At 33.7% G+C, this 27,752-nt stretch overlaps 1 protein-coding gene across 1 annotated transcript; it reads right to left on the bottom strand.

Moving 5' to 3' along the window:
* Positions 1-1,055: 1,055 nt before the first annotated feature.
* Positions 1,056-4,487, bottom strand: LOC108219677 (mitogen-activated protein kinase homolog NTF3). Its single transcript, XM_017393173.2, has 3 exons — positions 4,236-4,487; positions 3,223-3,649; positions 1,056-2,029 (listed from the first exon to the last, which is right to left on the bottom strand). Exons 2-3 carry the CDS (start codon positions 3,643-3,645, stop codon positions 1,337-1,339), a joined length of 1,116 nt encoding a protein of 371 aa, XP_017248662.1. The 5' UTR covers positions 3,646-3,649; positions 4,236-4,487; the 3' UTR covers positions 1,056-1,336.
* Positions 4,488-27,752: the final 23,265 nt, after the last annotated feature.

Below are 27,752 nucleotides of genomic sequence, written 5' to 3'. Positions count from 1 at the left end.
TTGAAAAAGTTTGTATATTGGGACAATTTTTTTCTTCAAAAAGCCATATAAAAGAATAGGGGTGTTCGCGGTGCGGGTGGTGCGGTTTTTACCTAAAACCGCAGACCAACCCGCATATGCGGTTTGGTTAAAAACTCAAACCACAACCGCACCGCGTAAATCAAAAACCACGTAAACCACACCGCATAAATGCGGTGCGGTGCGGTGCAGTGCGGTTTGTGCGGTCTAACAATTTCACTTTTAAAATTATAAAAAATTCAAAATTCAAAATTATAATAAAATTTAGAAGTCACTAAATATTCGTCTCTTCATTCAGTGGCCAAATCAACATTCAAGTTTGAAATCACCCCTATAAAAGAAGACCGGAAGGAGTGCTTGACAACACTTACTATCTGCCACAACTATGCTACACAATTTATGAGTTTTTAGCAACTATCAATACTCAATTTATGAGTTCTTTTGTACTACTGGAAGAGAAAGCTGATGATACTCAAAGCGAGGATTGAAATATAAACAGATGGGGAACTAAGAAGACATGGTACTCAGATGAACCAAGGGGTCTAGCAATGCCGGATACCTCGCTCGTGATATTCAAGAACCTTCAGTGGAAGAGTCTATTATTGAACATATGGGTCCTGGTCCCTGGCATACATATGCCAGGGACTCCTTGACCAACACCCATTTCTCATCCAGTGGCCAGAACGCTTCTCAAGTGCTGAACGAGGACGTACTAATATTTTGTTATAATCCTGATCCAGGCAGAAAGCTGTATGTTGGTTAATAGGTCCCTGACATAGGACGCAGAACATATAGGCTGGGCAATATTTCTCAAAGCCGAGTAATGAATTCTCTTTCATGATCTGGAGCTCGCAAGGATGACTCTACAGAAACAGGTGGTTTCTAAGTGTCAACCTGCAGACTGCAAATTCACAAAGTTTTATATGACAGTTCATTTTGTACTTCCATTAATCCATTACTATTCATCTCATCAATTTGATACTGTATCATTAAATTTCATTGTTTTCAAAAATTGTATAACCTGGGGAAGTATAATATCATCCAACCTGTTCTGCAAATTCATAGATAAGTTGCAGGGGCAAAATTGTTCAAAATTACAACATGAAATATATATACACAATTTAAAGAGCATTTGTCATGGAAAGTTGAAGCTCATGGAAACAATGTTTTAGCAATCCTATGCGTCACAGCACAAACTGCTACTGCATTATTCTAGTGATTATTAGGATGGGAAAAAGTGACAAAATCATATCAAAGGGAAATCTAATGTCCACAAACCTTAAGAAAGAGCTCTGCAAAAAGACAAATTATAAGGTTATCAATTTACTCCCATACTGGATGCAACAGCTTCAGGATGGTAGTGAAGCATTTCAAACCACATCATCTCCCTTATCATATCTTCTCTTAAATCCTCGTCTATGTCAAGATCAATCGGAACTTGGGCTGGAGGATTACAGTTAGGATCATACAAAGAAGACATGTAAGGGTGTTGTAGTGCATCAGTTACACTAATTCTCTTTGCAGGGTCGAAAACAAGCATCTTCTGGAGTAGATCAATTGCTAATGGATGGGCATGGGGATACAGGTCGGGAAATGGGGTTCCAAGGGAATATGGAAGTGACTTTATGAAATTTCTAGCCTTTCGATTGTCAATGAATTCAATATCGTTTTCACTCTGGCTGCCAAGAATGTTGATTATCAGTTTGAGTTGGTTAAGACACTCTGTACCAGGAAATAGGGGTTTGCGCCCGAGAAGCTCTGCAAATATGCACCCAACAGACCACACGTCGATGGATGTCCCATAGTTATCGCAGCAAAGGAGTAGCTCTGGTGCCCTATACCAGCGCGTAACAACATACTCTGTCATAAATTGACCCTTTCCACTACTAGTACGGGCGAGACCAAAGTCACAGATTTTTAGGTCACAATTTGCATTTATAAGTAGGTTGCCAGGCTTAAGGTCACGATGAAGAATATTAGCTGAATGCAGATACTTGAGACCTCGGAGCAACTGCATAGAAGTTTAAGTTAGTTAGTCTCAACTCTAAAGCATGTACAATACAAATACTCCTGAATGCTATGAAGTCTCAGCAACCGAAGAAGAGACAGATATGCACATATATGAGAGAAACCAATCTTTACTTGACTTGACAATAAATGCATTATAGTGGACATATATCTGCACCGCCAACCATTGCGTTTTGACCATGAAAGTATCACATACTACACAACTTACAAGAATGTGGTCCTGCAAACATTCTGGGGTTTCTAAAGATATGATATAATGCAGCATTTCTTCTAAAAATCAACTGGATTAAAAAATAATTGGAGCCTATTAGGGGTTAACAAATAATATTCGAGTTAAAAGAGTAAGTGTCATAGACTCATAGTCAATAGCTTCATTTTCATTTGTTTTTTTATTTTATAACACGAAAGATATAGTTTCATTTATAGGAACCCGACAGGTAGATTGTCAGAACATAACAACAAAGAACACAAGTTGTACTAAGGTTTAGCTGAGTGCAGATAGTTGAGGCCTTGGAGCAATTTTGTAAATATTTAAAATGTTTCACGCCTCAAGCATGTACATCTAAATCCTCTTAAAGCCTGGTAGATTTAAGAGAAGAGCTTGCACATATGGTAAAGAAATGTTCCCTACTCCCCTTGGCAATACCTGAATTATAGATTTATAGCAAACCATTTCATATGGCACGACTCACTAAGATGAGACACTTACAAACCATTGCATTTTGACTATCAATGCCTAACATATGACACAACTCACATCATGGTGATGCAAACATTGAGGGATTACAACAGATTTATTATTTTGTTATCTTTCCTTTTAGGATTCAGTTGGCTAGGAAAAATTTGAAGCCTACTAGAGGTTCATACAACAAACCCTAGATAAAGAAGGAATAAACCAGTTTCATTCATGTTTTTAATAACAGCATAACTCTTATGAAAGCAGGGGTCGATCTAGGGGATAAATATTTAAACAAAGTGCTACATATCATGTTTCCAATATAGTACGAAAACACTGGTCACTGGTTGATGCTGCAGCTTGTAGCACCACAAAATTGAAATATCAACCCTCAATTTTTCTGTCACTTAGATCACTAAAATTGAATTTAAGGACAAATCACATGAACATGACTGATGTTTTATAATTCACCAAACAATTGAACTGTATGGTTGAAATACCTGATATAGAAAATATTGGCAATGATCATTTGAAAGTGCTTGAGACGACTTGATAATCTGATGCAAGTCCGTATCCATAAGCTCATAAACCAAGTAAACGTCCTTAAAAGTTCTCCTTTGGGTAGGCATCATAACATCTTTTAAAGCTATTACATTTTCATGTCTCAGATGGCGCAGGAGCTTTATTTCACGCAGTGTCCTTAAAGCATCAACACGGTTATCAAAGGCATTATGAATCTTCTTTATTGCTACCTTCTCATTACTTTCTCTGTTAATCGAAGAGCATACGATGCCGTAAGCTCCTCTACCAATAGGCTTGACAGGAACATATTTAGTGTCAATTTCAAACAAAGCTTGCCACATCATAAAGTAATGCTTTCCTTGGACTCTGATCCCATTCGGAGGCTCCACCGGAGTTGCCATTTCTCTGGATATCACAGTAAACACATAAGACAATTTTGATTTATTAAAAAGACAAAACCTTTTCTGAACTAAGGCATAAATCTTATCTCCATAGTTAGGAATAGAATTGTGATCAATAAACAAGATTTATACACGGGACTCAGCTTAAACTAGAAGTAAGTTCAAAATGGAACCAAATAACCAAAAAGTTTTGTGCTTTAGTCTATGTTGCTAGTTTTTTGCACTTTGTGTTCTTATTTCTAAGATAATTTACTGAACGTTGTGTTGAAAGTGCAAAATATCTGGTTATCACATCCCCCCATTATCATTTGAACAACTGAACCTTAAAATTAACTGATTTTAATGTGCCCAAAAATAAAAATAAAAAATTAGAGCAGCAACATTTACATAAGAAAATTAAATTCCAAAAAAAAAATCCCCACAACATAATTCACCTATGTGACCACTTAAATGGATTGCATAACATATGAACTTCAAGAACAATATATTAGCACAGACATATAATTAAATAGCAGTGAAAACATAAATTCACAGATAAAAATTCAATTAGAAAAAAACAAGGATAAAGAATGAAAAGTCAAATCCCATACCAAATTCTTAGCCAATTTGCCTGCAGCTGGTTGTTTGTTGATATTAAAGATCACAAAAGATATCATATGCATACATGACTGTGTGTGTGTATAATTGAGTGTTGAGTATGTGATTAATGAGTATGCAATGTCTGAATGGAAAGTTTTCAAGGCATCAGATCAGCCCGACATGTATTGGGTCTGAATTGATATGTACTTCACTTATGATGATTTTAATTATTACTCTATATTTTACTTTTGGAATTTATGTATAATTATTATTATATTTTTATCTTTAAAAAGGAAGAGGGGTTAAACTAAAGAAAACAGAAAAAGAGGAGAAGGTGGATCTCTGACGGACAGACAAAGCAAAGCTGTGGATTCGTTATCTTCTCATTATTACCTCTTTAACTGTATCTAACTTACATTCACATAGGAGAGGTTCCGACTCACTCGTGAGAATTCCACCCTTTTTTTTTTTTTTATTTTTTTATTTTGACAAATATGGCTTATAGCCTTACAAATGAGTATCTATTCTACGAAACTCTCGGGGTGAGCAAGGGTCGAACCCAAGACCTGGGACGACGGAGGATAAACTCTTAACCACTGAGAGTTATTTACTGTTTGCACGTATTTTAAGATTATTTACTGTTTGCACGTATTTTAAGACTAAATATAGTTTTATAAATTTTTTTAATTATTTTAATAAAAATTTAAATGTCAATTTTTTATTCATTATTTTTTATAAAAATATATTATAAAATTATATATTTTATAGAAGTCTCACAACGAAAATTAACGTAAATAATGATTTTTTTTCTTTTTTGCTGCTTCATCAGGATCATGACTCATAGGAAGTTCATAAATTTCATCAGGAGGATTATCCCATATCTTGAAATTTGATCTTATAACTCCATTCTAGAATAAACACTTTGATTTTCTTCAACAATCTTCAAAAACTCTCTTTCTTCTTCATCAACTTTAGCCTTTTCACATATGCATCAGAAATGAATATACCAAGAGCAATCGGGAGATCAATATTAGGATCAGGAGTATTATTATGATTCGTATGTTTATTAGTAACTAGCAACTCATTAGTAATTCTGAGTATCAGAATTGAAGTACATGTATCTTGATTCTTGACCTATAGGTTCTTTAATTTTGATTTTCTTGTTGTCTGGTTTCTGATTTTGAGATTTTGCTTGTCTCTTGCTCCTCTTTCTCTTAGAAACAGATTCATGAACTCATTTTGTGCCTAAAATTGATCTGATCTTTGGTATAGGCCTAGATTCCAAATTTCATTTTTTTCAAACTCATTTAGTTCTTCTTGCATTGTTGTTACCCGGTCAGAATCTTTAAGTGCATTTTTAACTTTTTTTGATTCTTTCTAGATAGGAAGCTGTGAAAGAGACATTCATTTTGTGTAGCACTTCTAGTTTGCACTCTCATACCAGGATCTCCAATTACGAGATCAGGATTATTTCTTAAAAATATCAAACAATCCTTTATTAGACTCTAGTTGTGCTCTATAGACATACCTTTTCAATGACAACTATTATACTCTTGCTTTTTAGTAGACACTTCATACAAAAATAAATATATATATGCTAGAGATTTTTAAATAATAAGTAAAAAAATAAAATTCAAGTCATTTTATATGTTAATATTATGTTTTCAACCGTCTAAAGAGCAGTATAACCCACTATAGGAAAAATGACTATTTTCGACCGCCGAAAACTGGTTAAAAAACTATTTTTGAATATTCATTATCTAAAAAAGATAATTTTAACCGCTTTATCCAGTCAAACTTATTTAACTTCGACGACACTTTTTCGACTGACTATGTTTGACTACTTTTTTCGGTCAAAGCCGAATTTAATTGTCATAAATTATGGCCGAAAGTTTCAGCTGTAGCCAAAACAATTTTTTTTTTTGTCAGGTCTACATATTCGTAAATGAATTGTATCGAAATACAATAAACTGCATCCGGGATTTCTTTCTTTCAAGAAAGTTTATCATCTAACCGAAAGTCATGCGAGCATAACTCCGGACGTTTAGACAATAAAGCTTAAATGAATTAGAAAAGAATACCCACAAGGAAAGCTCGCTCCAAAGTATCCTGAAAAAAGAAACAAACAAAACATAAATCAATATACAAGAAAATCATATATGTTATATATATATATATATATAAATTTAATTAATGTAAAAAAATAATAAATCTAATGAAAACAAAAAAGAAAAGAGCGTACATATTTAATAGAGTACAAATAAAATAATAAAAAAATAAAATTAAAACTAACAAAAGAAATCTAACCAAAGGAAAATCCTTTGGTTAGACTCATAAAATTCAAATATTTAATCGAGTAATAACATAATAGACATTAAAACATTAAAACATATATATATATATATATATATATATATATATATATATATATATATATAGGAAAGTTATTTGGGATCCCATGTTGATTGGAGTCCTTGGAGTCCCAATCTGGACCCTCCATCTAAACTGCATCCAATGGCTGTTATTATACCAGTTTTTTTATTAAAAATAAAGTTTAATAGGTTTTTCCTCTATCACGCGCGTTTACTTTCAGCCTCCACATCTGTACGTGATCAAGCCTCAATCAAACCGGCAGTTACAACTAAATCAATTTTCTAGGAGTACAGTTGTTGGGTTTGTTCTGCATGATCATCTTTTCTCATCGTCCATATTAAAAATTCTTGTTCCAGTTCATTATCTGATCTGAATGGCGATGTCTAATTTGAATGGTGTTGCAAGTAAGTCCTACATCTGAATTCACTGTTTTCAAGCATATTCCGTAGTATGTATTTTTAGGTGTTTGGTTTGTGCAGTACTAGCAATTGCAGTACGAGTTAAAAATGTATGTGTTTTGTGTTGTATAATAAGGATAGTGCCGAGCTGTAAACATTGTTTTTGTAAGAGTTTGTGGAAAGCAGAGGTGTATGTAGTACGGGATGCATATCGTTCATATATCTGTTTTGCGCGAGACATGCTTTTCTGAACAAATAATATGAACTCATGTTTTAGTTCAATGGGTGTATAGGATAGAATTATCTGAATGATTTTGGAGTGCAGAACCGTTTTTATATGTTTAGTATTTTGGCTTTGCGCGTGTGTTTATGTTTGTTATCAGAAACATTGCATTTGTTTGTTACTTTTGTTCTTCGTGTTTGATGTAATGTATTTGCTCAATTTTTTAGCAGTTCGATTTAATTTTGTTTTTTGTCGTCTGTGAAGGTGTACAAGATGTACCTCATATTGAGAGTTCAGAATGTGAACATTCTTATAGTGATCTTGTTGAGGAAGGTACCCAAATTTCTGAGGACTATGAAGTAGAGAATGATAATGAATTCGCAGCTGTATATTCCAATGCTCCTCCCCTCAAGATTTCAATTCAATCTAAGGGACAACCCACGTGCAGCATTTGTAACAAAACGGAGGGACATAATGCTAGGACGTGCCCCACTTTGAAGAAGTCGAATGAACATAGTTAGTAGAAACGATAATAGTCAGTTGATTTTGCACTTGTAAAAGTTTTAGATTTTTGCACTTTTCAAGATATTATTATGCTGTGACCTTTTCTCTAATGCTTCCTTTTCAAAATTGAATAATGGTGATTGATTATGTGACCTTTTTTCTCATGCATCCTTCTAAGAAGTAATGTCTTCTTGCCATAGCTTTTTAGTGCCTGCATTGTTTTTTTCTTAGTTTTCTTCTTCTGTTGTCCTTCCCAGATTGTAGTAGACAATATATGCTAGTTTTATCTATGCTTTTATGCTGAGGAACATAATAACTAAATTCTTTTGTCATAAAATACATCGAGTTTGCGGCTTAGTCTTGCATTTCTTATTCTAAAATATTAAGTTGGCGAGACATAAAACACGTTCAGCAATCTGCATCACAGAAATCAGCTACAAAATGAATATATATTAAATTTAAGCCATTTAAGCTACAACTCCTGAAAATCCTAACACCTCAACCAACTAGTTGTTCATAAAAAACTGTAAAGTGGAACCAAAAAACCCATGGCGGCAATTCGATTTGTCACCACTAAATAAGTTTTACAATAAATAAAACCAATCAATACAGTCAAAGAAACTAAATCAAACCAGTGTCGTGGAACCAATAACATGATTGATCACATAACTATTGACACAACTTTTTAGTTCTAAACTGCACCATCTTGTTTGGCCCTGCCCATCTTCTTTTGTTCTCCGACCATCTTGCACAGAGATCTAAGGACACCTAACGGACTATTAGTTGCAGTCCACTAACAGTCCACTTACTTTTTTCCTTAGCAAAGTACCACCTGACACAATTCCGGGAGCCCTGCAACTATGGTCGTCATCATCAATGCTTATGTATTCTGGTTTCTTCTTTGTCCAATTGTACACCCACGGGCTATTGATTAGTCTACTGCTTCTCCGTCGACCTAAGCACGAGAGGCAGAAAAGCTTGTTATACACTCCGTTTAAAAAAATACTATCATATTACAAACTAGCACATGAGGCAGAAAAGCTATTTACACACTTTGCAAGACACATAAAAAACACCAAAGTTCATTTAAAAATAACAAGAACTAGTCTGTTACAATCTTGGGGGACACAAGATACTAAACAAAATAGAAACAAAATGCGTAATCATTGTGCAGAACTACACAACAAACTTTGTAGATACCAAAGATGACCCAATTACATAAAATCCACAGGTCATCAAGGAACCAAGTGCGAGACATTTTTTTTTAACTTAATCAAAACTTCAAATGAAATTCACTTGCAGGCCAAAAGTTACGAACGGGATGTTGCGGCAGTTCCTATTAACAGAGTGCATAACTCAACAACAAAACGTCTCGCAATCGTCGTTCCCAAAAATACACATACTTGTAGTTGTAATCGTCGTTTCCAACAAAAACACAGACTTGCAGTAGCGCTTAGTACACATACTTCAGGCTATAATTAGTCTAAAAGTTCATAACTAATCAACCAAAATATATAGATACTCTCCTAATAAAAATTTGCAGGACACCCTAACATTTGCAAGCTACCTTCACAAAGATAAATGCCAGGTCCATTATCAATTAGTTCGCAACTTCCGACAAAAATGATCACATACTTGAAGGTCATGCTTGATAGGAAAGTTTGTTTTAAAAAAAACTTGTCTGCAGCATCAAAATAGTATCACAGTGCCGAACTCAACAAAATACAAAGTTGCAGGACAAATTAACATAATACACATTTGCAGTACAACTTATCATTTGCAATCTTCCGACCTTGGAAAAAATCAAATGCAGCATCACCAGGATCACAACGCAGAACCCAACAACAAAAAAGAAAGAATAATAAATAAGAAGGCACAAAAGTAACCCACATACTTGCAGGACGCATGATTAATAGGAAACTTTGTTCGAAAAAAAAGTCTACGCCATCAAAATAGTATCACAGCGCAGAACCCAACAACAAAAAAGTAAGAACAATAGTATCACAGCGCAGAACTCGACAAAGTAGAATGAAAACCCGTAAATAGAACTCAGCTGTATAAACTCAGGGAAGCAAGGACAATGACTCGGAACATGAACACATATAAACCCAACTACTATGGCAATCGCGAGCAAACTCAAAGCAATCGAACTGAAAGAAAAAGTTAAAAAACTCAACCCAGACTCGACACAATAATGGCACTAAACTAGAAACTCAGTGAAGAACCCAGAATCATAACCTCGTACCAAGATGTAGGACACAATAAGAGAGGCAATTTTCATTCCGAAAACTACAAACCAATTGCAGTATCACATAGGACACAGCTTCAGGATATAAAACACAAACTGCTAAAATAAACCACATGATGCTTTTGGATTATAAACAATGTAATAGTCATGATCCAAGAAAGAAGTCATTTAGTTGCAACATGCCGAGTATAAAAACACACGAATTACTATTTCTAAAACAACCCCCACAAATAACAAGCGATTAGTCATTGTTAAAACCGAGCAATTGCAGGACAACACCACGTCCGGCATAACACCCAAACCAAAACCCACATTACTAAATCTACATATTTACAAACTACCGGCGAATCACATGCAGAACACAGCCACTCAATGCAAATAGAATATGTTTACTCAAAGAAAACAATACCCAATTTACAACACCATGTCCTGCATATTCTCCCCAATACCACTACTCATTCTTAAATGCTTGCGATGTCCCATAACTTAATATCAAGTGCACAACAATTATAGAGATGAGTGATTTTGAAAGACTTAATTAGACGAGATGACGACCCATAACACGAAAAAATAATTGAAGGATAACCCATCAAACACAACAACTGAGGGACACAAATTCCGGTCACCGATGACTCACTTATGCGATATGCAATTCAAAAGCAGAACCTAATCGAAAAAGTGTGGCCATACCTGAACTCATCTCGAAATATATTTCCAGCATCTTGCACAACCCTTATCCCATCTGGTTAATTGATGTTGCCTACCTGAACTGATGATTTCGTCACCTAAAATCGTCCTACAGCGAAGAACTGAGTTGTTGAATTAAGTCCGTCGAGTCCCGCACCTCGGTTTGATCTCTGCGAAATTCAAGCGCTGATGATAATGGGAGCAGTTTTGAGCGGATCATGTGGGATATGGTTTTGAATTAGCGTTTAAAATTAATTAAAACTGATGATGCAGCATTTTAAATCATTTAATCTCAGCCACAGGATCTTTTAAAATCTAATGGTAGATCTCAGGGACTCCAATTTCTCACACAATCTAGTACCCCATAGATCTCCACTCACTCTCTCTCTCTCTCTCTCTATATATATATATATATATATATATATATATATATATATATATATATCATATATAATGACCATCACAATGGTAACACAAGCCATAAAATGACAACCAAAAAGGTACTAAAAGCCATTAAAGGCACAATAAAGTCATCAATGATGACTCTCATAAAAGATAATAAATATTCATAAAGAGTATTTAACCTGTAAGAAATTTGAAATATCACAAATTAGCCATAATATTAGCACATGCAATATGAAACATCAAATTAAATGATAAATTAGCACAATCTAATGCTAAACATACCAAATTAGATTCTTTTCCGATTTAAAAATACATGTATTATATAAAAACAATGACATAAATAAAATAAAATGTTACATGCACCTAAAACCATGTTACAAAATTAAAACTATTAATATAGAAGATCAAGCACACACTTAACAACCCACACAATCAAGAACACCAAGAACACTTATCGAACTCTACAATGGATCTGATTTCAAAATAATATTACGGCCAACCATAACAAAATTACGGCAAAGACAAAAGCTTGTCAGAAAAATTCGGAAAAGGGTTACAAACTCGACCTGATCTACACAGTAATCCAAACAAAATTAACAAATCAGATACAAATCCAAGATTTCGATCACCTAAATATTTTACACAACCTTAAAATCAGAAGAGCAAAAATATAAAAAGATATCTATGAAGTAGATATGCTATCGTAAAATATACAAAACAAACAAATTGGACAATAATTATCTTTGATCACAACAACAAGATATTCGAGAAAAAACGTACCTATTCAAAGAGACAGGAATATCTTGATTACATATGATATTGAGTGAATAAACTTACCGAATCCAAAGTATTAAGTCTTTAAAATCGAATCAACAACCTGAGAAAGAGATGTAGTGATCGACGGAGAGGACGTGAGTATGACCGTCGTTGTAACGGAGGATGCCATCATGATAACGGGAGAGGATTAGAACTCATATCATATAAATGCATTTGCATGTATAGAATCAAAGATCGATCAACTGAGAAAGAAGGTTTTTGAATTTTTTGAGAGATGGGGTTCCTTGGCGAAGCCAAGAGGCTTTATTTTAATTCTGCCAAAACAATTTGAATGCCTATGATTCCGAAAATTTATATTTTCCCGCTCATAATATTATATCGAATTTTTTCGGTCGAATTTAATTGGTTGAAAATAAATGGTCAAAATTATTTTACCTATTTTATTTCATGATTGAATTTATTATACCATATTTAAAAAAGTACAATCTATGCAGATTTCTAGCCAACATGTATAAACCTAATAACAATTGCTTTAAATCAAAGTACAAATTAACTAATATCCACATATAAAGACACAAATGTAAATATTAAGCCAAATAACCATTACCTTTAGCTAAATAAAAAAAATATTCAAGTCATTACCAAAATATAGAGAGTTACGACCACTTTTATCAAAATCCATCAACCAAAAATATAAAAGTTAATTTTTGACATCATCACTCATCTAAAATATCAAGGGCACTAGCAAAATGTCAATTCTAACAACCAACACAGTATATGGGCCTCACTTTTCTAAACTTGTAAGGGGAATAAATGGGTATGGGGTCAAACTCCTTCAATCTCACTTGTCTCCTCCACAGCAGTTTCTTTTGGCTTTCCCGCTGGCTGACTAGGCTGTTATATCAACATGAGATTACAAAATAAAGTTTAGAGAATAAGTCATTAAAGATTATAAAAATAGAATAACTACGGAGCAAAACCTAAACATACATGATACTTATTTAACAAATTAACTAAACAATCATTCAGAATAAATTCTCGAGCAAATAAATAGCACAATGGACAAATAAGTAATGTACCTCTACAATGACCTTGTCATCCTCCTGGCCGGGGTCTGAAAAATTGCACGTCTGTAATAAGTCCTCAATAACTCATCTATCTGCACGTATGTAATGAGTCCTCAATAGCTCATGGCATGGGTCCGGAAAAGTTGCAGTGTCAAGCTTGGCCAGCTCCCGATCTAGTACAAGTTGTGTGACCTCACGTGTAGGCAAAACACTTACCATCTGTTGTACACCGCCCAATGTATTGGACATGATCGTGTAAATACAATGAGAAACCTCCTCAACGACTTTACGCGTGCCTTCAGCAAATTTTGATGCTTCTGCTCTTCCGACAAGCTCAGACAACTTTGACAGGGATGAAGAATGACTTTCCTTTTCTTGGAGGCCTTTCTTGCAGCGTCACCAACAAATCTTGCTTCTGTTGAATGGCATTTTTATCTATTTTGATATTAGGGGAAGGAGTTTAATTAGCATTTTCAGGGAAAGCAGCCTTAGCTAGAAAAGACTCCGTCTGCTGATTTTCTCTTGCAATGTAGCATATAGGCATCAAACTTAATATTTGACATCATCAAAATACTAGCCTGACCAAGCAACAATTCAAATTTAATATTTGACAACATCAGTAAGACTAATGATGTTTCTTTTGCTCCATCTCCACATGTATTATAGGCTAGACGCGTATGGCCTGTTCCATTGACAATGATGGTTACTTTCTATTTTTTTCCATACATATTAATGCCTGATCACTATATATCAATGCTATATTATATATAATTTAATATACCAAGGGTGCTTTGGACACGATATGATCGTCGAAGAGGAATCAAATCCTGTATATTAATATAGACCCTGTGTTACCGGTGCTACTCTCTGCTACTTTGAACTACTCTCTGCTACTTTGAATCACCTCTTGTATTTGTAGCTTGTTCAAGTAGTAGATTTTGTGTCTTATCATCTCCGGAAGCTTACAAATACATATAAATTCTTATATAAATAATTAAGGTTGATGGTGTATTGCATCCGAATACAAATGGAAGTGAGAACTTGTTACAAGTAATATAATAATCATTGAGTATTTTCAGTTGGATTGTAAGAGAAAGGCAGGTACATCTTGTTGATGAAACCAACTTATTTTGCTGTCATGATAATTTCATTTTTTCCCTGCCTGTACCATTTTGCCTCGGCTGCTATTACTCCTTTCCTGAGCCTATCCGTCTCATCGCCCTTAGCAGTTTACCTCATTTTCTTTGACCTCGAGTTTAACCCCTAGGATCTATAATTCATAGTTTTTTTCATCCACCTCTTGCACCTTCTCATTAAGTTGGAGGTTGGTGGTAACCTGAATTTTTCTATATTGTTCCTCGTGAGCTTCGAGCTTTTCCTTAAAATCCTTAAAAGCCTTTCCGGCCAAGTGAAGAATCTTTTGCACAATTTCTGTCTCATTGGGCACTGAACAAGTAAAAAAAAACATTAACATTAGGAGGACGCAACAGCAACCGAAAACAAAGCTAACATAACCCTTGTAATCCCCAATCTCTAGGTTCCTGCCTAACATGAAGTAATATTAGGTGAACTTAAAACATTGTAAGCTTCTCTAACATACCTCCAATATATATTTTAGCTTTTTATCCATATCCATAATATTTTGATGTCGTCATGCAACGTTGTAATGGCTCCCACCATCTTCATCCTGAGCACCTGTCTTTGTTTGCTGGTGACTGGATTGACCTCCACCATGATAACTTCATCCTATATCATATGATTCTTTTTGGATTTCAAAGCACTTCTGTAAGGACTGTTTTCAAAGCATTTGCAAAATTCTCCGAACACCATTTCAGGTACAGAGGGGCAAGACATAACCCTTCCACCAACTCTTTCCAAGTGTAGTTTGAAGGTGGTAAACATTATCACCAGACTGAAACTGCACTTGGCAAGAGTTGGTGGAGGTTTGAAGTCTTGCCTCCTCTGTACCTGAAATGATGTCTAGAGAATTTCACAAATGCTTTGAAAATAGTCCTTACAGAAGTGCTGTGAAAACCAAAAAAAAAAAATGATATAGGATAGAGTTATCATGCTGGAGGTCAATCCAGTCACCAGCAAACAAGAAAAGATGCTCAGGCTGAAGATGGTGGGAGCCATTATAACGTTGCTTGACCACATCAAATTTTGTGAATATGGATTCTCAAACTAAATTCATATTGAAGGTATGGTAGAAGCTAACAATTTTTTTAAGTTCACTTAATATTACATGGTTGATGGGTAGTAAACTATATATTTGGGATTATAGTGGTTATTTTAGCTTTGCTGCCTATTACTATTTCGCCATTTTAATGTTATGTTGTTTTTACTTGTTTAATGTAGTGCCCAATGAGGCAGAAATTGTGCAAAAGAATCTTCACTTGGATGAAAAGGCTTTTAAGCAGTTTAGGGAAAAGCTCAAAGCTCAAGATGAACAATATAGGAAAATTCAAGAGACCACCAACCACCAGCATAATGAGAAGGTGCAAGAGGTGGAAGAAAAGAACTATGAATTGGAGATCCTAGGGGATCAGCCCGAGGTCAAAGAAAAAGAGTTACTTTCTAAAGATGATGAGATGGATAGGCTTAGGGAACGAGCAATAGGTGCTGAGGTAAAATGGTACAGGACATGCATAAAATTATCACGAAGGCAAAACAAGTTGGTTTCAACCACAAGTTGCTCCTTTCTTCCGCTTACAATCCTACCGAAAATACTTAGTGATTTTTTATTACTTCTAGCAAGTTCTTAGTGCCATTTGTATTTTGATGCAATATATTATGTGGGAGAATTGCAGATTTCTAGTGACAATGACATCCATATTTTTAGATTACTATAGTCTTTAGTTCTGCATGCATGTAGTCATTTAGTTTTCTCTAATTATTTTTTATTTTGGTTCCATTGGGCATACACCATGAACTTTATTAATTTATTAATATAAGAATTTATATGTATTCGTAAGCTTCTGGAGACGATAAGACAAAAAAAGCTATCACCTCAACAAGGTGCAGATACAAGAGGTGATTTAGAGTAATGGAGAGTACCAGTAGTAACATATGTAGGTCTATATTTATATATTGGAATTGACTCCTCTTTTGGATCATATCTTGTGGTAACCAAAGCACCCTTGGTATAAATGGAGTGACTGGAGTTAATATATATATATATATATATATATATATATATATATATATATATATATATATATATATATAGACACACACACATACACACACACATATATATACACACATACATATTATAAAATATTATACGGAGACAACTAATTTGTTGGACATCAGAAACAACATAGTTAGTGTGCAAACAGAATAACATGTCACCTATAAAATAACATATTTTATAATGTTCTACTTGTAAAACATATATAGTTTTAGAGATCACCTATAAATGCATACATTTATCAATATTTCAAATATAATCGGCATCCACACATATGTAGAAGAATTACTCGCCCTATAGATCGTTGAAATCATAAATATATAATTATTGAAATGTTGTTGCCTTTTAAAATATATTGCGTTATAGTTTGATCGATGGGCTTGCATGAACTTCAACATTTAGTAGACACTACATACAAAAAGGTGTGGAGACTATAAAAAGAAGAGAACATCGAAGAATATTTTGGAGATCTTTTACCTTGAATCAACCTAATGGTATGTCCAAGGAAAACTTGATAAATTAATTGGCAAGCTATGAGCATGTCATTTGGCTTAAAAGGAATACGAATCCAGGAAATCAGAGTTAGAGGAAAGCCTTGTTAGGTTGTATCAATTACAATTAAGATATCTATAATGCACTTTACAAGTACTTATCATTTTTTCCCAAGAGATGGATCTTAAGAGGAGGAAGAAAATCGTGACTTGAAACTTTTTAAGGTTACCTTTGTGGAATTCATGGCCGAGCAGCTTCCACCTTATTTTCCAGAAGGCTAGAAGTAACTTGAATAAAATATGTTACCACCCTCTGAGCAAAAGAAGAAGAAGATATGGCAACATGATGGCAATGAGCTATCCCGAGCAAATCTCCCGAAACTCAACATCCATGCATGTTGAGATTTTTGCAGCTCCTCTTCTATTTGGCATTCTCCAATAACTAAGATTATGCAAAGCTACTATAGAGAGACATTTGCTTGAAAGAAACAAAAGAGAGGAAAATTGAACAAGTCAAAGGTAAGAAATGAAGAAAGTAACCGAGTTAAAAAACAAGGACACATATTTATGCAATGGCGTGAGTTCCCTAGAACTCAATATGAGAATCATCAGAAGTTTTGATAATTCCTCGGTGATCTCTTGGAGAGGTGGCAAACTTGGACCATTTGGACCCCTTCTTGGATCAAAGGGCGTCTTATCAAATTGTGTAGACATTTTTTTTTCAAAAAGAAGGGAACTCCTTTCTCATTCTCAACCACTAAAGGTTTGGAGGATGTTCTACCCTCCTTGGCTTTATCGCCATAGCACCCTTTACTGCACCAGCCTCCTTTTGAGCAAATATCTTGCCCAGAGCTACCATGGCTAAGAAAAACAATAAGAAACATTTAAAACATAAAATAAGAAAAAGGAAGAATGATGGAAGAAATAAGAAGTCATGCCTACAGGCCCCAAAAGGCTTAAAATAAGCCTTTGAAAAAAAGTTCTGAGATAGGCCTGCACAAAAATGGCCACAGTCCCTTGTATGAACTTTAATTGCATTTTTCTCATCCACTGCTAGGTTGATACATTGGGTATTTTTATTGATAGCGTGAAGAAAGTTGGCTCTAAAAATTAATTCCAATCACCCCCCTCGACCTCGACCCAATACCACTATTTCTTCTATTTAAGAATAGTCTAGAGAGGTACTCGGGGTGAAAGCAAGAGATTTCCAAACTACGGTGGGTGATATATACCCACAATTATGGTTAGAGATGTTCAACAATTTGAACAGATAATGAAACACGACAATAATAGGAGCTAAGTGGTTTTCGCTATATTGAAAAAGGTAGCAAAATATGAACCTCCAACTACTGTTGGGCATGAGCTGGGTGGGGAAAACTCTAGCCTCCGCCAGAAGATGATAAATGAACAAGGAGGTTGAAACCTGAAGCCTGTATAGAGGGTTCCTTATGGATGTAAAGAAACCGTGACTTGGGATTGCAGGCCCCTTCGTTGGCTATCGCTGCAACTAATCTTAAACAAGTTGGCTTGGAGATCTGCTAGCTACTGGTTATACTTGGAAGGGATGTTGGTCGCTTCACAACAAAGCATGTGTAGGAATGCATTGCCAAACTCATCAAAAATGTTGTGAATGTTTACTACACTCACATGGACAATGAATTTCTTTGCCAGAGTAAGGCGAGGATCCTTGACCACTTTCATTTACTTTCCATTGTCGTAAATAGGAATATTAATCTCACTGGAAGAATTGGAGTCAGCCATCTTGAGGGAGAGAGATAAAAAGAAGGTTTCCATAAAAACCATCAAAAGATTTGAGAACAGAGGAACATAGAACGCTTGAAGAATGAAAGAAGTAAGAAGAGAGGAAATGAGACCTCTTTACACCTTTTATAGAGGCAAAAATGAAAGTGTATTTTTGCTTTTACCAGTGATTAGATTGGCTTTGAAATAATTGAAGAATTTAGGGGCAGGATGTTAATATTATCCCCTCAAAGGATCTAGAAAACACTCCACGAATTCTGTAAAATAGATCCCTTTTCGAGTTCGTCGTCAATGATGATTATAAAAATAATTACCAGTCGACGAATGTAAAAATAAGTTCATATTAAAAAAATAAGATTCTTGTTCAGGTCCAAAACCACACAAATTCATGTATTGCATCCTTTAGGAAAGACGAATACAAGAACGAACACCTTATTCGAGCTTTGAGCTGAACAGAATTCAGAAAAATACCCGATAGAAAACATGACTAGAGAAAAACATCTCATGTTCAGCTTATATGCACCAAACAGAGATGGTTTTGGCGCTATCTATAAAAACTAACGAGGGACTCCCCTCCTAGACATTTTCGGCACCGAATAAGGGAGTTTTGACCAAGAATCATCAAAACCGACAACGAACCCCACTATTCGGTTTTCAAATCGAAAAGTGGTTCGATCGTGGTTCCTGAACAAATAAGGAAATATTCATGTTCGAGATTCGCTTTCAAAATAATTTCATTTTCTTTTTTATTAAAAAGAAGGGAAATAATAATAATAATAATAATAATAATAATAATAATAATAATAATAATAATAATAATAATAATAATAATAATAATAATACAAATCATGAACTAATAAATAAAGATAGCAACCAATATTCAATGTTCGATGCGAAGAATTCTAAACTTCTACCTTGATTTCAAAAAAAAAATAAGAAATGGGTGGAAAATGATATGGGCCAATCTTAAAGAATTAAATTTAAAATTTTATTTTGAGAAATGTTGGATATTAGAAATTGATTAAGATTTAGCTCATACTTACAGATTTGATAGTCGATTTGGGGAACTACTGAATAGTCCGGAACCAAACTTAACCAGTATTGAAACAAATGAAACAATAAAAATACGATAGATTATAATGAAAAACGAAAATAACATGAATATAAAGTGAAAAATTACTTGGAGATATGTAACTAGATATTGAGATTGACACACTCAGATTGAGACCTGATATACGTAGAATTTGACATAGATGAGATATACTTACAATTTGAATCAGATACAAGTAGAAATTAAATTAGACCATATATACATAATATTGAGGTGAGAGACACGGGCGATTCAAGATCGTGATTATATAGACTTTGAGATTGAGACAGACGGCTGCTAGACTGAAACTAGGCAATTTAGGGGTTGGGCACCATGAACAACAAGTTGGTTATATATGCAAAATTTAGGGTGTTTGAAAAGACGTATTTACCCTCTAAAGTACAAATGTAATACTATTCTATGTGAATGGTGGTCGGGAGATAACGAGTCATCCAAATACTTTTAAATCTAGTAATAAAATCTCGGTTTTTTATATATGTTTATAAGAAATTATACATGCTTTTCACGAAAAATATTTGATATCATTTACGTAGATAATTTTTAATTTTTTAACATTATTAACTTTATTAAATAAATACTTAATTCAAAATTTATCATATTTTCTAGCATAATACGGTAAGAATTGATTTTTGTGGCACCACCAAACTCAGGTGCCATGACATACATTCATATATATATATAGGGATATGATCAAATAAAACATCACATACATTCATATTCTCCCATCATGTTAATCCTTAGCAATCAAAAGTATTCATGTTAAAATTTCTTTAAAAAACATCACAATTTTTTAAAAATAACGCATATATTAATCGTGCATTCAACACATTTGTAACTAGGGTTTAACATCGGGTGTAGAACACTAATTATCATTATGTTGAATATATCCATAAAGATGCTTAAACTATAACTCTGGGGTTTGGGTAGGGTCTAGAAACATATATATTAGTTATATAATACGTTTAACTTAGTTCTTACGTAGAAAAATTAGTTTATGTACTTATCCAACAAAATTTTAATCGATGTTCAACAAAACATGTTAAAAATATGTTGAACTCAAATTATATATGTGTTGAACACATAAAGTTTGTAAGTTTGTAAGAATAATTTACACTATTCTTGTCCTGCATTTCTAGTAATGTATTATTAATATTTTTGTCCTGCATTTCTTGTTTTAGATTTAATTCAAAACTATTTTTATAATTTACACTATTTTTGTCCATCATTTCTAGTAATGTAATATTAATAATTTGTCTCGCATATTTGTGATATATCTTCAATTCGTTGCAGGACAATGACAATGAGTTTAGTTCTAATTTTAGCAATGTCCAACTACATCTTTGTTTTGTATGCAATTATTATTTTTATTTGTTAGGATTTCGGTGATTGAACACCAATATTATGGAATTATTATTATACGTTATGCAGGATTTAGAAGTTCTGCTTGTTCTTCACTGATTTAGAAGTGCAGGTCAGGATAGGGAGAGAAAACGAATGTGGAGGACAAATATCTGCAGCCCTTCGATGGATAAGAAATGGATGGTTGTTATTAAGTCTCTAAAGCCTCCACAAAAATCAGTCTCCATAAAACTTTTGTATATATATATATAGGGTATAGTTCATTGAGGAACTAATTTATGTGAGTAACTGAGTTTTTCTATATAATATAGGGTATAGTTCATTGAGGAACTAATTTATGTGAGTAACTGAGTAACTCGGTGTGGAGCGTTGGATTTTAAAAGCGCGGTTACTTTTTGTATGTGTAGACATAGAGAAACAAAACATGCAAGCGTGAAAGCAGGAATGTGGAATGTAACTGCTACTCAAACTTTTAATTATAGCATTTTATTTTCTAAATAAAATTATTACCCCCGTCAATGGCTTTTTTATTTCCTCCTCTAGATCAAATTATTTTTTATTATCATTAGGTTAGATAGATGTGAAAACAAAAAATTTAAATATGTATTAATTTTTTAAAATCCTTATCTATTTTTTTTTATAATTACTAGATTATAAAGAATTTTAAGTATTCTTCTGTTTGAATATTCAATCATAAAACTGATATCATTTCTTCTAGTAAGAAGAATATAACGATAAATTAATTTATTTTCAAAAGTTGGAAAACTAATAATTTAATAAAATACCTAATAAATAATGTTGAAATTTTAATATCTGAATACAAAATTTTAATACATTTACTTAGTTCTGTAATTTGTGTTGCCTATTATGTAATTTTTTTGTGTACATGTTTTGTAAATTTTCTTCTCATGTTTTGTAATTTATATTTTATATTTAGTTTTTTGTTATTTTATATTATCTATTTCAATATTCAAAAAGTTTCATGTGTTCTGTATTTCATTTATATACTTGTTCTATAAATTATGTCATGTGTTCTGTATTTTATTTATATACATATTCTGTAATTTGTCTCACATGTTCTGTATTTTGTTTATATACATGTTCTGTATTTTATTTATATACTTGTTCAGTAATTTGTTTCATGTGTTCTATATTTTATTTATATACAGGTTCTGTAATTTATTTAAATTATTTGTATTCTGTATATTTTATAGTTGTGTTATGTATTTATTGTTAATATCATTAAATATAATATAAGAAAATACAAAACATACAAATATTTAGAAAAGAATGTACCATCACTAAAAGAATATAATATAAATTAAAGAAGAAAATTATAAATATTAAGAAATAAAGAACAAGAAAAATAGAACATAAAAAAGATATTTTCATAATATACTGAGCAATAAAAATATTAAAAACAAATTATATTTAAAAATATAAAAAATAAGGGATATCCAGATGTTGTAGCGATAATTATAGGATATACAAATATAAACAAGTCAAAGAAAAAAAAATGAAAATGCAAAAGTTACAAAATAAAAAACATATGTACAGTTTTTTTCAAATTAAAATATATACGATTGAACAAAAAAATGTAGTGTTAAATAAGAAAATTATATAAAACTTAATTTTAATGTTATGTATTATTGTGTGATCTATCGATTTTGTGTTTTTATATGTTGATTTTATATTTTTGCACAAAATCTGTAATTTATTTATTATATAATTTAAGTTTTTTTGTTGTATTCTTTTTTAGCACTTTATTACACTTTTTCTGTAACACTTTTCCAGTTATGAGAGACACTGTAGAGTGAGTATAAAACATAAGTGAAACTCTTTCACTTAACACCTCCTCAATCACCTAGTTCTGTATTTAGGACATATTTATTGATTTTAATCCTTATTGAATAGAGGAGCAGATCATAATTTGCTTCCTCCAAAAATATTAAGCAACTTATTTATTATTTTTCTATTCACTTGATACATTATATGGTAAAGGTTTTATAGGAACAACCAAAAAAAATTTTCAGTTACATTTTTTTAATAACATAAAATTGCAGACTTTACTTTACTGCTTTATTAGTTCTTTTTTGTGCTTGTTATGTTAAAACTTATTAATTAATAATATAGCTAGAAAATATCACTTTTTTTCTTTATGGAAGGTTAAAACATTGTCCACGGTGAATAAATATATTCCGTAAATTTTAGTGGATCGGAGATCCGATCCGATTATCCATGATTCGAATGAACCGGATATGGATTGACTTGTAAAATATCTGACTCCTGATCCGATCTGATCCGAATCTGATAAAATTAAATAGATTATGATATGGATTACTCCAGTGACCGGAGTAATTAGGTTAGACGTGGTAACTGTGGCACGGCTCCTCTGCTTGGCGTACCAACATAACTCATCTGCATGTAATATCTAATGGTTAAGATTAGAAGTTACTTAGTTACCAGTTACGTAACTAGTTACCCACTATATATATATATATATATATATATATATATATATATATATATATATATATATATATATATATATATATATATATAGTCTTACTCCATAGAGACCTCCTTATTCTACAAACTAAAAACCAAGCTAGAATATCACTAAATCCTAAAACAAATACCACTAAATTCTTAAATAACCCCATCTCCACTTCCATCTTCACCAACCCCACCTCCACATTCGCCACTGCCACCACCTCCATAACCACCACCACCACCTTTATGTAGCCCGCCCCCTCCATAACCACCACCTCCATCTCCACCTCCATTATTTCTCTAACAACACAATCTCGACCTCCATCTTCACCAGACCCATCTTGGTCGCTGCTTCAACCTCCTTCAACCCCGTTCATACTTCTTTCTCCACCTCGGCTTAACTTCAAAACGCAGCGGAGCCGCCACTATTCCGGCAACGCTCCGACCCCCTACTTCAAGCCGCCCAGACCTCCGGTACAATCATCCTTCGTCCATCTCCACCTTCACCTCCACCATCTCCACCACCGTCACCACCATCTGAATCAAAAACATCAACAGATCTGGAGATCTCGAACAAATCTGGAGTTTTTGGGCAGTTTCTGCAAGTTTTCACTAATTCCTGCAACACAGATCACTAAATCCTAAAAAGAATATCACTAAATTGTACTAAGAATGTCACTAACTTGTATTGGTTTCTAGTTTTTATTTTAAGAGTGATTTCTATTTGATCATGAGCCTATATATATATATCACAACAACAAGATATTCGAGAAAAAACGTACCTATTCAAAGAGACAGGAATATCTTGATTACATATGATATTGAGTGAATAAACTTACCGAATCCAAAGAATTAAGTCTTTAAAATCGAATCAACAACCTGAGAAAGAGATGTAGTGATCGACGGAGAGGACGTGAGTATGACCGTCGTTGTAACGGAGGATGCCATCATGATAACGGGAGAGGATTAGAACTCATATCATATAAATGGATTTGCATGTATAGAATCAAAGATCGATCAACTGAGAAAGAAGGTTTTTGAATTTTTTGAGAGATGGGGTTCCTTGGCGAAGCCAAGAGGCTTTATTTTAATTCTGCCAAAACAATTTGAATGCCTATGATTCCGAAAATTTATATTTTCCCGCTCATAATATTATATCGAATTTTTTCGGTCGAATTTAATTGGTTGAAAATAAATGGTCAAAATTATTTTACCTATTTTATTTCATGATTGAATTTATTATACCATATTTAAAAAAGTACAATCTATGCAGATTTCTAGCCAACATGTATAAACCTAATAACAATTGCTTTAAATCAAAGTACAAATTAACTAATATCCACATATAAAGACACAAATGTAAATATTAAGCCAAATAACCATTACCTTTAGCTGAATAAAAAAAATATTCAAGTCATTACCAAAATATAGAGAGTTACGACCACTTTTATCAAAATCCATCAACCAAAAATATAAAAGTTAATTTTTGACATCATCACTGATCTAAAATATCAAGTGCAGTAGCAAAATGTCAATTCTAACAACCAACACAGTATATGGGCCTCACTTTTCTAAACTTGTAAGGGGAATAAATGGGTATCGGGGTCAAACTCCTTCAATCTCACTTGTCTCCTCCACAGCAGTTTCTTTTGGGTTTCCCGCTGGCTGACTAGGTTGTTATATCAACACGAGATTACAAAATAAAGTTTAGAGAATAAGTCATTAAAGATTATAAAAATAGAATAACTACGGAGCAAAACCTAAACATACATGATACTTATTTAACAAATTAACTAAACAATCATTCAGAATAAATTCTCGAGCAAATAAATAGCACAATGGACAAATAAGTAATGTACCTCTACAATGACCTTGTCATCCTCGTGGCCGGGGTCTGAAAAATTGCACGTCTGTAATAAGTCCTCAATTACTCATCTATCTGCACGTATGTAATGAGTCCTCAATAGCACCTGGCATGGGTCCGGAAAAGTTGCAGTGTCAAGCTTGGCCAGCTCCTGATCTAGTACAAGTTGTGTGACCTAACGTGTAGGCAAAACACTTACCATCTGTTGTACACCGCCCAATGTATTGGACATGATCTTGTAAATACAATGAGAAACCTCCTCAATGACTTTACGCGTGCCTTCAGCAAATTTTGATGCTTCTGCTCTTCCGACAAGCTCGGACAACTTTGACAGGGATGAAGAATGACTTTCCTTTTCTTGGAGGCCTTTCTTGCAGCGTCACCAACAAATTTTGCTTCTGTTGAATGACATTTTTATCTATTTTGATATTAGGGGAAGGAGTTTAATTAGCATTTTCAGGGAAAGCAGCCTTAGCTAGAAAAGACTCCGTCTGCTTTATCTATTTTGACATCATCGAAATACTAGCCTGACCAAGCAACAATTCAAATTTAATATTTGACAACATCAGTAAGACTAATGATGTTTCTTTTGCTCCATCTCCACATGTATTATAGGCTAGACGCGTATGGCCTGTTCCATTGACAATGATGGTTACTTTCAATTTTTTTTCCATACATATTAATGCCTGATCACTATATATCAATGCTATATTATATACAATTTAATATACCAAGGGTGCTTTGGACACGATATGATCGTCGAAGAGGAATCAAATCCTGTATATTAATATAGACCCTGTGTTATCGGTGCTACTCTCTGCTACTTTGAACCACCTCTTGTATTTGTAGCTTGTTCAAGTAGTAGATTTTGTGTCTTATCATCTCCGGAAGCTTACAAATACATATAAAATCTTATATAAATAATTAAGGTTGATGGTGTATTGCATCCGAATACAAATGGAAGTGAGAACTTGTTACAAGTAATATAATAATCATTGAGTATTTTCAGTTGGATTGTAAGAGAAAGGCAGGTACATCTTGTTGATGAAACCAACTTATTTTGCTGTCATGATAATTTCATTTTTTCCCTCCCTGTACCATTTTGCCTCGGCTGCTATTACTCCTTTCCTGAGCCTATCCGTCTCATCGCCCTTAGCAGTTTACCTCATTTTCTTTGACCTCGAGTTTAACCCCTAGGATCTATAATTCATAGTTTTTTTCATCCACCTCTTGCACCTTCTCATTAAGTTGGAGGTTGTTGGTAACCTGAATTTTTCTATATTGTTCCTCGTGAGCTTCGAGCTTTTCCTTAAAATCCTTAAAAGCCTTTCCGGCCAAGTGAAGAATCTTTTGCACAATTTCTGTCTCATTGGGCACTGCATTAAACAAGTAAAAAAACATTAACATTAGGAGGACACAACAGCAACCGAAAACAAAGCTAACATAACCCTTGTAATCCCCAATCTCTAGGTTTCTGCATAACAGGAAGTAATATTAGGTGAACTTAAAACATTGTAAGCTTCTCTAACATACCTCCAATATGAATTTTAGCTTTGGAATCCATATCCATAATATTTTGATGTCGTCAAGCAACGTTGTAATGGCTCCCACCATCTTCATCTTGAGCACTTGTCTTTGTTTGCTGGTGACTGGATTGACCTCCAGCATGATAACTTTATCCTATATCATATGATTCTTTTTGGATTTCAAAGCACTTCTGTAAGGACTGTTTTCAAAGCATTTGCAAAATTCTCCGAACACCATTTCAGGTACAGAGGGGGAAGACATAACACTTCCACCAACTCTTTCCAAGTGTAGTTTCATTCTGATAATGATGGTAGCCACCTTCAAACAGTAATTTCAACTGATCTTTATTCCCTTCCGGACCTCTGTTTCAAAATGAGAATCAATCTTTGTGCCGTGTGCCCAAGTGGCATAAACACCAGTACCGCTCTTTTGTTTCATTATCATGTAATGTCAATAGTGATACCGGTACTCTTGATGCAACTTTGGGCGCACGACATTAAGGTTGATGCTCAATTTGAAACAGAGGCCCAAAAGGGAATAAAGATCGGGAGCAATTACTGTTTGAAGGTAGTAAACATTATTACCAGACTGAAACTGCACTTGGCAGGAGTTGGTGGAGGTTTTAAGTCTTGCCTCCTCTGTACCTGAAATGGTGTCTAGAGAATTTCACAAATGCTTTGAAAATAGTCCTTACAGAAGTGCTGTGAAAACCAAAAAAAAATATGATATAGGATAGAGTTATCATGCTGGAAGTCAATCCAGTCACCAGCAAACAAGAAAAGGTGCTCAGGCTGAAGATGGTGGGAGCCATTACAGTGTTGCTTGACCACATCAAATTTTGTGGATATGGATTCTCAAACTAAATTCATATTGAAGGTATGGTAGAAGCTAACAATTTTTTTAAGTTCACTTAATATTACATGGTTGATGGGTAGGAAACTAGATATTTGGGATTATAGTGGTTATTTTAGCTTTGCTGCCTATTACTATTTCGTCATTTTAATGTTATGTTATTTTTACTTGTTTAATGTAGTGCCCAATGAGGCA

Source organism: Daucus carota, chromosome 5 (assembly GCF_001625215.2).
Source record: "Daucus carota subsp. sativus chromosome 5, DH1 v3.0, whole genome shotgun sequence".
NCBI classification, from domain to species: Eukaryota; Viridiplantae; Streptophyta; class Magnoliopsida; order Apiales; family Apiaceae; genus Daucus; species Daucus carota.
The sequence above is the reverse complement of the archived record's forward strand: the minus strand, read 5'-3'. Positions and strand labels throughout refer to the sequence as shown.